The sequence below is a fragment of the Vulpes lagopus genome, chromosome 10, assembly GCF_018345385.1.
Source record: "Vulpes lagopus strain Blue_001 chromosome 10, ASM1834538v1, whole genome shotgun sequence".
In the NCBI taxonomy this organism is placed as follows: Eukaryota; Metazoa; Chordata; class Mammalia; order Carnivora; family Canidae; genus Vulpes; species Vulpes lagopus.
Genome location: NC_054833.1, coordinates 39999469 through 40011435, shown reverse-complemented (window position 1 = coordinate 40011435; position 11967 = coordinate 39999469). Strand labels below are relative to the sequence as shown.

At 55.5% G+C, this 11967-nt stretch overlaps 1 protein-coding gene across 1 annotated transcript in view; it reads left to right on the top strand.

Annotated features, from left to right (window-relative positions):
• Window positions 1-7366: 7366 nt before the first annotated feature.
• Window positions 7367-11967, top strand: part of POU2F3 (POU class 2 homeobox 3) — a 75892-nt gene continuing 71291 nt past the window's right edge. Inside the window, exon 1 of the mRNA XM_041770746.1 lies at window positions 7367-7493. Within this exon, the coding sequence (XP_041626680.1) occupies window positions 7466-7493 (28 nt within the window). The 5' untranslated portion in view covers window positions 7367-7465. The remainder of the gene's footprint in view (window positions 7494-11967) is intronic.

Below are 11967 nucleotides of genomic sequence, written 5' to 3'. Positions count from 1 at the left end.
AGCCCAGTATTTGATGGAGACTGAACAGACTGCCCTCCAGACGGGGCTGTCCCAATTTACACCCTCACCACCAAGTATAGGAGAGGCCTGTTTCCCCACATTCCTGCTGCATCGGTTGGGGTTCTCTAGAGAAAGAGAACCAATAGGATACAGAGAAAGAGATTTATAGCAAGATGTTATAGGATTGTGGGGTCTAGCGAGTCCAAAATGCTGGCCGCAGGCAGGTTAGGCAAAAGTTGATGTTGCCATCTTGAATCTGAAATCAACTGGTCAACTGTCTGGAAATTCAGGCAGGATTTCTGTTACAGTCTTGAAGCAGAATTCCTTCTTGGGGAAACCTCACTTTTTACTCTTAAGGCCTTCAACTGATTGGATGAGGCCCACCCACACTACGGAGGATAATAATCTCTCTAAAGCCAACTGATTGTAGATGTTAATCACATCCACAAAGATACCTTCACAGGAACATCTGGACTCACATTAGACCAAACAACCAGGCACCATGGCCTAGCCAAACTGACGTGTAAAATTAACCATCACACCTGCGATCGCTTGATCTTAACCTACGATGTTGGCCATTTTGACCTTGAGAAACATTAAATAAAGCATTCTGAGGTTTCCTCCCAGATATCGACTATTGACTATAGCCAGGTAACAGCTGGTCATTCTTGTCTGCCCCGCCACCCCCACGCCATTCATCCCCTCCCCTCCCCTGCCCTGCTCTGTGCCTCAGGACACCCACCCGTGAATCGGCCTCACCTGGGCTCCTTCACCTCTGGCTTAGCCAGTGAGAAGCACAAGAGACAAGAGGGCAGGACGAGAGGGAATTCCAGGCATATGTCCCTGCTCCTTGCTGCTTCTGGACCACACCTCTGCACTGGCTTCCTTCCTCCAAGCTCCAGACCTCCTTGGGCTCCTAGGCAACCATTTCCTCCTCCTGCCTCTTCAGCCCCAGCCCCAGTGTCCCAGCTCCCTGGTTCCCTTAACCCTGCTCACACCTGTGAATAAGCAGGACCTTCATTAAAGGCACTCCGCGTTGTTGCATTGATTCCCCTGCCCCATCCCTGCAGAGACCCTGACTGCTAACAACAGCAGTCCCGGCTGGGGACCCAGAAGAATGGACGGTGGGCAGGAAGAAAGCCAAAGGATGGTGGCAAACACAGGCTCACAGGGCAGGGCCTCGGGACATACCATCTCCTTGAAGAAGAGCCCGGCCTCAAGGGGCTTCAGGTGGAGCGAGGGAGGGAAGGCGAGTCACAAGCTACCTTAGCCCCCAGCCCCAGTGGAGGTGGTGTCCGCCTCGGCCCTGTCTCCAGCTGTGTGTCGTGGCCAGGGAATGTCCTGACTCTCCAGCAGGGAGAGGCGGGATGAGGTGACACTGCACTCACGGCTCCCTCGTCGCCTACATCACGGGCAGTGGGCACAGACCGCCACACCTCTCCTGGGCCTGCATGCCCAAGTCTTTCCTGACCCCTTCCTGCCGGAACCTTCCTGTGGGAGGTGCCCCCCTGTCTCCTGACCCCGGGGCTCTGAATCCCACCCCTTTCCTCTTCTCCCTGGAGAAACTATCCCCTCTCTCTTTCCCATTTCTCTTTCCTGCCTGGTTCCCATCAGGGTATTTAAATCTTTCCCACCTCAAAAACAATAACTAGCCTCTCATACCCAAGGCCCTCTCCACCTCGCCCTATTTCTTCCTGTTTCTTCCATCAAGCTTCTTGCCAGAGTCCTCCTCCTCCTTGGCAATTCCCAACCTCACTGTCGCGATCAAGGCTATGCTGCAATCAGTGGCAAGGCGCGTGTTACTGACACCGGTGAACCACTCCCGCCTCAGTTGGGCCTCCTGTACACACATCCTCACCCTCACTCACTCGTGCTTTCCCGCTCCCTTGCTCAGTGACGCAGCCAGCCTCTCCTGCCGGGGGGACTCCGGGGCTCCATGCACCTGCTATTCTGGTTAACTTCCTTTGCGGGTACTGCTGACACCCGTTCCCACTTCCCACTTCCTTCCTCTCTGCTGGGGGTCCCAGCTTAGATGTCTGTTCCTCCGAGAAGCTTTTCCTGGGGCCCACCCCCAGATTTGGGTAGGTCGTGCCCCATAGCAGGCCCCCTTAGCATCCTCCATTTTTCAGTTAGAGGATATGCCCCAGCATCAGGGCCTTGCCCTACCTGTTTCCCTGCTCCACAAGCATCACCAGACTGCACTTCCTGAGGACAGGGACAGTGTCTGGTCTCCAGTATGTTTCTAGACCCTAGCTTAACACACAGCACCAGTGGGTACTCAGTACATGCTCTGAATGGGCAAACGGGCAAATGGCCACTGACCTGTGTGTCGGGGTGTAGGATTGCATGTAGCTCAGAAGCCCCAGAGGGCACTATGGGAAGTAGGACATTTAAAAAAAAGATTTTATTTATTTATTCATGAAAGACACACATAGAGAGGCAGCGACATAGGTAGAGGGAGAGGCAGGCTCCCTCCAGGAAGCCTGATGCAGCACCTGATCCCAGGATCCCGGGATCACAACCTAAGCCGAAGGCGCTCAACCACTGAGCCACCCAGGTGCTCAGGGAGGTATGACATTTTAACCAGCAGAGCTGTCCAGTGACAGGACGGCCACCGGACAAGGCCTGGGACTCCTGTCCTTGCATTGATTGGGCTAAGGCTGGCAAACTGAGGTTCCACGGGGATCACGGACCAAAGACCCAACAGCACTCTGAAACCAAGATTCAGCATCTTCAACTGGCCTGGAACTGGGGCCCTCACCTGTGTGTAGGTCCCCAGCCATGGATGGGCACGTGTTGCAAGGAGGATGCTCAAGCGGAGGTCACACGCCCCCATCACCGCAAGAGGGCGCGCCGGCCTTAGACTTGCCCTGAGCGAGCGGGCGGACCTGGCGGCTCACCTCGTTTAGGTAGACCTGGAGAGTCTGGAATAGGATGGAGGCAGGGTTCTGCGGAAGGTGTGATCAGAGTGGCCAGACCCAGGCCCAATGCAGTCCCCAAGATCAACAAAGCTCACTGGAAGTCAGTTGTTATGCTGTTTTAAAATCAAATCCGTATCATTACTATTTTTCAGAATCTTCAAGTGCCAAGTGGGCAGTACATCTGTGTGTACTCCTCCCTCTAGAGGTGAGCGAAGGCTGGGTACCGGGTGGAGCAGGTGTCGGGGCTGGGGACTCAGCATTAGGATTATCAGGAGCAGGGAAGAGCTCAGGGTCCTGACTCCCTTGTCCTCCCTTGTCCTGGTTCCCAGAGCACCTCTCACTTTGTCACCCAACACTAACCCCCTCCGCCCCCATTCTGCAATACTCCTGGCAGCGGTGCCATCAGATTACCTCTGAGGTGTGATTTTAAAAGAGGCCTGTAAGTTCTTCTTGGCCTCTGCTTTTCCTTCCATCTGCTCTTTTGGGAAGCCTGAGCTGGGATCCATTCCATTCCCTGTGGTTGCCCCAAGGCAGGGAGCTGACCCCCACCCGTACCCCCACGCTCTGGGCCCTACAGCCCATCTGGCAGACAGAAGGAGCTAGAAGGGACTTGTTGTTTGGTGGCCTTCCAGGACGCCTCGCTCCCCACCCTTCTCCCAGCCCTGACAACTCAATCCAGCTGACATGACAGGAAATGTGAATGAGCAACAGGGTGCACGGCCAAAAAAGGCCACTTCTCTGCTGAGGCGGAGAGCAGGGCCAGGGGGGTTGGGGGGCTGGGAGGCCCCCACGTCCCTCCCCCAAGTGCCTTCTCTGAACGGGAGATAGTGCAATACCAATCCAGCATCCCCATCCCCCATGCATCCCCAGTCCAGCAATGTGTCTGAAAGGGGAGGCTAGACTCCTAGAGCCTTCTGTCCCTTGAGGCAAAAGAAGCAGAGTGCATGCTCAAATAGAAATGGGGCCCAGGGTGCTAGTGACTTCCAAGAGGTGCAGCAAAGGGAATCAGATGTCACCCCAGGAAGACCAGGAGGACCTGGGGTAGAGTCAGAGTTGATCAGTTTGGGGAACTGCAGTCTCCTGGAGTGAGGTTTTGGCTACTCTCTGAAAAAGTCCTCCAGCTGTTGAGAAAGGGGAGGGGTAGGGAAGCAGGGTGTGCTGATTTGCATTCAATTTGCATGTAATTTGCATATACCTCTTTTGATGTCCAAAGGCAATGAAATTTCCTGTCCTTGCTTCTTTTTCCCTTTCTTTCCTCTGTTCCTTTTTAACCTCCAGGCAACCTACTATCTCTCTTCTCTTCCCCACAGCTTCTCCTCTCCCAAGCCAAACACATGGAATATGAGGCCCAGGGTGGGTGGCACCTTCTCCGGGATCTCCCATCTGCCCAGAACTCAAAAAGCTGGTTTCCTGGAGATTCTTTGAGTTCTGGGAAAGAGGCAGGGCTAAAGAGGTCCTATGCACCCCCACTCAGTTCAGTTCACCTAAGTGAGATGTTCATCAAAAAGTCAGAGAGGGAAGGAATAGAGACATCCATCTTTGCCCCGGGCCCCATATCTGCACGCCGCAAACCCACCCAACCTTGGAGGGTCCCGGAAGAGCATATGAAGGAGGAGTGGGAAGAAGGGAAAGGTCTCTGTTCTTCTGTGACTTGTCTACTTGCCCTGTGACCTTGGGCAAGTCCCACCCCCTCTGCGGGCCTGGGTTCCTCATAGGAACGATAATCTAGATTCCTTCTGCCTAGAGGGACACGATCACAGAAGAGAAGGGGAGGCACAGGTAGGGACACTGCAGGATTAAAAGCACCAGCTTTGGCGTCAGGCAGACTTGCTCTAAATCCCAACTCTGCCATCTACTAGCTGCATTAACCTCCCTGAACCTCATCTCTAAAAGAAGCCTCAATATTGTGTCTTCCTTCTAAAGTTGTGCCGAGTAAATGAGAAGGTGCATGCCCAGCCTGTAGCACCTCTCTTGGCAGATAGGAAGCACTCAATATTTATTGAATAAATGGGCACAGGGATGCAGGTGAGGTAACGTCTGTCACCCTCGCCCCACCCCCACCCCCTCACCCTCCCATCCTCCCACTGCCTGTCTGGAATCCAAAGCTGTGCTTCCAACTGTGAACCTCCAAGATCCCACCTCTGCCACAGTGGTTCGCCATCCCCCAAAGCTCCACTCCCGCCTCAAACCCAGGGCCCCAGAATCCTAGCCTGCTGGAGCTCCAAGGCCCTTGGAAACCATTAGTCATATGCCCTCGGCTTCCTGCCTGTCCCCCACCCCCCACTATCGCTTCTGGAAAACCAAAGCCCAGAGAAGAAAGGTAACTGCACATGGAAACAAGAAACAGCGGGTCCCAGATGTGGTGGTCAGAGAATCAGACCCTCGGTGTACGCAGCCACACAGATGCTATGCATATTGACATATGGAAATCTCAAGCACACAGGGGTATATAAACTATGTGCAGGCATTTTTCTAGCATGATGGTAGGCGGACTACAGTTGTAGATAAGAAAGGAGCCAGACTAGGAGTGGAGGAGGGAAGGGGAGGGAGGGAAGGAAGAGACAGGTTAGCGGTGCCCTGAAAGGGGTCCCTGGGCCCAGTAGGTCTCCAAGAAGCCTTTACTGATCTCTTCCCCCAGCCAAAGAATCAGGAAGGAAATCCTCTTCCCTCTTGTTAAGAGTGGGAAGAAGAGAAGATGTGACTGAGGAAGGGTGGTTTGTATGAACCTGAGCATGTAGGTCCTCTTGAGCATTTCCTTTCCCTTCAGGGCCTCTGTGGCACCCACTGAGCCCTCCCTGGAGCCTGTGTGTCCCGGCCCCCCGCAGGGTACTCAGCGCCCTGGGGGCAGCCAGTCAGTTAAGACCAGGAGGTAGGATAAGAAAAGTCCCCCAGAACCCGCCACAAGGGCTATGAAGCACATTGAAGTGTTATGCTAATTTAATAAAAGATCAGATCACATCCAACTTCAGAAGGGAGGTGGCATTTAAACTGTGCAGAAGGAGTAGCGTGCAGTGCTTCAAACAGGAGCCCTGATACTTACTGGCTGTGCAACACGGGCTAGTTCCACTCTCAAAGCCTCATTTTCCCCACCTGTTAAATGGAAACAATAAGAGTCCCATTTACGAGTTGTTATGAGGACGAGACAAGATCAGAGCCTTTAAAGTGTTGGTTAGCACAGCGCCTGGCACCGAGCGAGAGCTCAGTAATTGCTGGATGTTATAACAGGGATCACTGGGGTGGGCGGTGGGTAACTTACCAGATGGAAGGAACCTGGTGAGCAAGGCAGAGAGGCAGAAAAGCGCAGGACCTGTTCTGTGAGCAGGAAACAGTCCTAGAGACTAAGAAGAAGGGAGAGGTAGGTTGGTAGGGACACCTGTCTGGAAAGGATGGCAAGGTCCTGGGCTCCTGTCAGCAACTGGCTTTCTGGGCTTACAGACAGGTGGTCCCTTTGCCCTGGGCACCACTCCCTGGGACCTAATGAACGGAAGAGAAGAGTGGAGGGAGCTTAGATGATGAGACTACGATGGGTTCTACAAAGAGCACTGGAGCAGGAGTCCAGGGACCTGATTGAGCCAGGCTCTATCACTAGGGAATTGTGTGCCTTTGGCGAATCGCTTCCCAGCTCTGTCGATGAGGCAGGTGGCTGTCCCCCCAATCCCTGACACTGGTAAATAATTTTCACATCATCTTCTCATAGAACCTCAGAGCCACGTAGGACCTGGAGGACAGGCAGGGGGCAAGGTCTTCCCCAGGAAAATGGGGTAATGAGCTGGGCCCCGTCTAACTCCCGGGTCGTGGTGAGCGTGTATGGGGGCTAGGTGAATTTTGGCCCGCTGCTAAATTGCACATAGATAGATGCCCGTTATGGCGAGCCCCCCAGCCCCGTTTTGCAGACGAGTCAAATGGATGCAGGAAGGCGAAGAGCCTTCAAGAGCCTTGTCCCTTGTCTCACAGCTGGAACGTCGTTGAGAGAGAGGATTCCAAGGCCAGAGTCTTTCCGGAACACCCCCACGGCTTTTCTAAACACTCTAGACTCCTTGCAGGGCTTACCCTCTGGGAGCCTGTCCAGACAGCAGCTCGCCCCGGCCGGATCATCCATCGGGGGTTCCTAACAAGGGCGAGCGGGCCCAGGCGTCTGGGTCGCTGCGGGCGCGGCAGGGAGGGGCTGCGGGCCGGGGCAGGGCGGACAGGTGTTGCGCAGGGTCGGGGACCCGCCGCAGCCGCAGCCCGCCCCCTCCCCAGGTCCCCAGCTCCGCGCATGCAAATCACGGGTTTGCATGGGCCCGGGGCCAGGCGCGGGGGCCCTGCCAGGGGGCGTGGCCGGCGGCCCCCGCCCCGCGCCGCGCCGCGTGCTCACCTGGGCGTGTGGCAATCCCGGCCGAGCCGAGCGCTGCCCGGGCGGGAGCAGCGGAGCGCGCGACAGCGGCGGCGGCTTCCACGGCGGCGGCGGGGGCGGAGGAGAGACCCTGGCTTCCCCGGGGGCCCGGCTGGGGCAGACGCGAGGGGCCTGGGGGGGCGCTGCCTTTGGCCCCGCCTGGGGCAGGATGGTCAATCTGGAACCCATGCACACAGGTGAGCGGCGGGGGAGCGAGCGCTGACAGGTGTCAGCGGAGGGGCGAGGGGGCGAAGGAGGGACGCACCGTTGGGGGGGGGGCATCTCTCCACGACCAGGAGATGGCAGTGTGGATAGCGGGTCACCGGGGGCCGGCGTGGGGAGGCGGATGGTGGGGGGGTTGGGGGGGCTGGAGAAGAATGGAGGTGGGGACTCCCCGGCGCGGGGTGGGAGGGTTTCTGAAGCCTCCAATCTGGAGCGGGGCAGGAGTGGGACCGGGTCTGCGCAGCCCTGGAGTCGGGCTGAAGTTGCTCTGTTCACTGCTTGCAGAAGGGTGGCTCACTCACTCGCTCAGCCAGGGGTGTGGACCTGGGAGTGCATAAGTGAGGAAAATACTTGTATCCACATGTTACGTGTTTTGTGTCTCCGTCCTTTAATGTGAAGTGGAGGCAAAGTGGGCATTTGTAAGGTCTGGAGGGGGGGGGCTGGCAGTTACAGAGGCACACCCCGGGGCAGGTGCCATGCCACACATGTATGTATGGATTAGGGCTTGTGACAGCGTGTCCCCGTGTAGCACAGGGGGGTCTACTGTCCTCTTCTGTGTGTGTGGGGGGGGAGGTGGGGCAGACCCCATGTGTGAAGGTGTGTCCACCCACAGGCTCTGTGGATACCCTCGGTGCTGGAGAAGCCGTGCTCTGGTGCAGGTCAGGAGCTCAGAGGGGGTGGTGAGAAGTGCACTCTCCGTGTTCCACGTGCCATGGATTCAGATACCAAGCCCCCCTTTCCTCAGTGGAAGGAAGCTAAGAGATGGATATGTTTTCCCAGGAGTCAGTATCCCCTATATGAATGGTAGGTGGGTGTGATGTGAACCGAGGTCCCTCCATTCACCCTGCTGGTCCTTCCTTCGGCAGAGGGGCTGGGGCAGGGGCTACTAATCCTGAATGGTCATGCTTGGTGTTATGGTGCACCTTCTTCTTCTTCTTCTTCTTTTTTTAAGATTTTATTTATTCATGAGAGACAGAGAGAGAGGCAGAGACACAGGCAGAGGGTGAAGCAGGATCCCCTCAGTGAGCCTGATGTGGGACTTGATCCCAGGACCCCGGGATCACGACCTAAGCCAAAGGTAGACACTCAACCACTGAGCCACCCAGGTGCCCTAGGGTGGGCCTTCTCAGAGGTCCAAGGGTTTGAGTGGAGAACAGACTCAAGGTGTAGAAGGCTAAAACTGATTTGGCCACTTCAAACCAGCAATGTGCCTCTCAAGAGAGGGAGGGCAGCACCACGTGACTTTTATTTAGGATCGCAGGGCTGTTGGTGGGAATTCTGTACTTGCTCTCCTTTCTGGAGGAGTAGGGAGGAAGAGTGAGGAGAGGCAGTTTTCCTGACTGACCCCAAGGAGCAGAGAAGTCTGGAGGCTTTGCTTTTTCCTGGGACCCACTCATCCTGAAAACAGACAACAGCAGGTGCGTGGAGAGAGCCAGGGTCCACCATTCCCTGACAGGATCCTGGCAGGGTTGAATGAAGTCAGGCTACCACAGAGATGTTGACTCTGTGTGGATCCCCAGGTGATAGGACGTGCCAGGAAGGGCCAGGTGAGGCCAAAGGAAGCATCCAACTGGGTATCATCCAATATCTGGAGAAAGTGTTTCCAGACCCTGTGGCACCACTATGGAGCTGGGCATTCCTGGGGGCAGTTTCCCTGCTCTCCCTACTTCACTTCCCATCAAGAATCCCTAGGCAGGAATGAGAACAAGGCCTCAGAAAGGTGGGCCTCAGTGGGAAGTTCTTTAGTGACAAGATCAGAGACTTCCTAGGGGTTTTCCACCCCATTGTCTACGCAGGCTGCTGCTCTGGGGGAGGTGGGAGGAGGTGGGACAGCTGGGACCCAGCAGGGAAATGCCTAAGGGGCTAAGAGCATCTGGCAGAGAGGAGGGCAGTGAGAGGGCCAAGCCCCCCTTACCCTGGCCTTGGAGGAAACTCCAGGCTGACACCTCCCTCACCATCTCTCCCTCCGGGAGGCAGGGGTTCCAAACGTGAAAGGGGAGATTGAGCTAAACCCAAGGTAGGGTTCCCATCCGCCTGGGGTAGGTTACCTGACTCACTTGTCTACATTTCCCTCCCCAGCCCAATTCTTCAGTATGCCTGCACCCTCACCACCCTGTGAGCTCTCTCAGGCTCAGCCTCAGTGGTGTCTGGTTCCCCTTTAGTGGCATCTCAAAGGGACCTCTCAGCTTGGGACTTTCTGTGGATCCCTCTCCATTTTAGGGCTCTCCTTGCTGAGTCTTCTCTGGCTTTTCAATATGAGGTCATCGTGTGGGGTCTTTCAGTGTGGGCCCGGCCATGGGTCTGTGAGGGAGGGTCCCTCTCTAGGGTCTCAGTCCAGGATCCTCTTGGTGGAAATTTGGTCTCTTTGGAGTCTTATCCCCAGCCCCCAGCCCACAATAATTCTCCTCTTTCTTCACAAACAGCACTTTCCCCATGAATTTCCAGTCCTGGGCCCTTGGGGGACTCCTCCTCAATTGATTTACTGGAACAGTTTGAGTGGGGGAAAGAGGGAGCACACTTTGTGTGCTCTTGCACTGGGTCCCACACTCAGGTCCATAAGTCTTGTGGCCCCCAAGTCGGCCCATCTTTCTACTCGATGACCCAGGTGCAAGCCATGATTCAGGTTGGCCTGGGGTCTCTGCACTTTGTACCTTATAGAGCATCTCTCTCCAGGAGCATGAACACCTGGGCAAGTATGAGGTCACCAGACACGGGGGCACCCCAGCCAAGGAGGGGGAGGCTCCTGCTCCCAGATCAAAAATAGACAGAGGACTAGACCAGAGTCTGACAGACAGCTGGAGAGGGAGCGAAGAAACAGGAAAACACTGGGAATCTGGCCCCAGGGGGACACCTGGTTGGCCCCAGGGCATCTCTTTTTCTGTCTTTTTGCTCACAGTGAGCTGTTGCCTATCAAGGTGGGGATCAAGTCTCACAGATTGATACCAGCTACAGCTCTGGAATACTGTTGGGGTTTGGAAGGTCTTGTGGTGAGAGGGAGTGGCCGCCTCTCGAAGAAGTGACAGAAATCTGTCTCAGGAGAGAATTGGAGCCATGACTGGCTCAGACAGAGGACCAGTGGGCCCCTTGGTTTCCTTCTGGTAGAAGTGCCCCCACTGTCGATCATGGGAGGAAGAAGTCTGGAGGGAGCTGCACTCCCTTCAGAGAAATGGAGCCGGGCAGTAGGAGAGAGAAGGGGAGGCTCTCTGCCTCCCCGGTGTAGCCTGGACCTGAGGTTCCAGTACACTGTGGACACAGCCTGCGGCCTGGGGAAGATGCCGCCCCTTGGACTTTGCTCCTCAGGCTCCCACACACATCCTGGTTCACGGATGTATGAAGAGGGGCTGCTCATGGGTCATGCCAAGGCACAGGAAGGGCTAGGCCAGCAGCCAATGTCTTGCCCCAGCTTCAGAACGTGATGGTGCTGGTGCCAGATGAGGGTCGGCGTCTGGGATCTGGGATCTTACACTGAGCAGGGGAGCCTCCCCAGGGAAGGGAGTGATGGCAAGGAGCCCACTCAGTCGCCTGCCTGCCTGCCTGCCTGCAGAGATAAGAACAGCCTAGAAGACTAGCCCCACCCCACACCTCCCTCCCTCAGCCCCGGCAAGTGCTGTCGGACAGGCAAAGGGCTATGGCGTCTTGGGGAGTTTCGGTGTTGGCCCATTTTTAGGCTGAGACCCAAGAGTTCGTCCCACCCATCAGCCTACCCACTAGAACTGGTTCTCAGTATCTTAGCATCCTGTGGGACTGACCAAGAGCTTCTACAGATCCTCGCAGCCTGCCCCTCCATCAGGCTCCAATCCCTGTCCGATCCTAAAGCATTACCACGTCGCTCCCATAATGGGTGTATCAAAGGAGAAGATGTCCTGGCAGAGTGTGGGCCTTTGCCACCTTCAAAAGTCATTTTTAGACATGATTAGAAGGACCTTTTAAGCTAATTCAAAGGCTGAGTGAGAGATGGCTTTTGGCCACGTTTAAAGGCATGCAGGGAAAGGGTGTCAGAAGGGAGTCTGGGTTACGGGCATGAAATTGTGGTTTAGCTAAACAGTTACCCTTCTTAAATGTCAGGAATTGGAAATAAGTTGATTTGAGAATCTGGTCATCGTCCCAGCCTTACTGCTTCTTAAACCCGTACTGTCCCCATGAGCTCTTTCCCTGTGAAGTCAGAATTTGGAGGATGTCTATGGCTTCCCAGGGAAAGGACAAATCAGATAGTGCTGAGACAGAAAACCAAAGCTTGCTTGCTTGCTTGCTTGTTCTTAAAGATTTTAAAAAATCTTTAGGGATTTTTAAATCTCTCTCTGTGTCAGAGAGGCAGAGACACAGGTAGAGAGAGAGAGAGGCAGAGACACAGGTAGAGGGAGAAGCAGGTGGGGAGCCTGATGCGGGACTCGATCCCAGGACCCCAGGATCACACCCTGAGCTGAAGGCAGAGGCTCAAACACTGAGCCA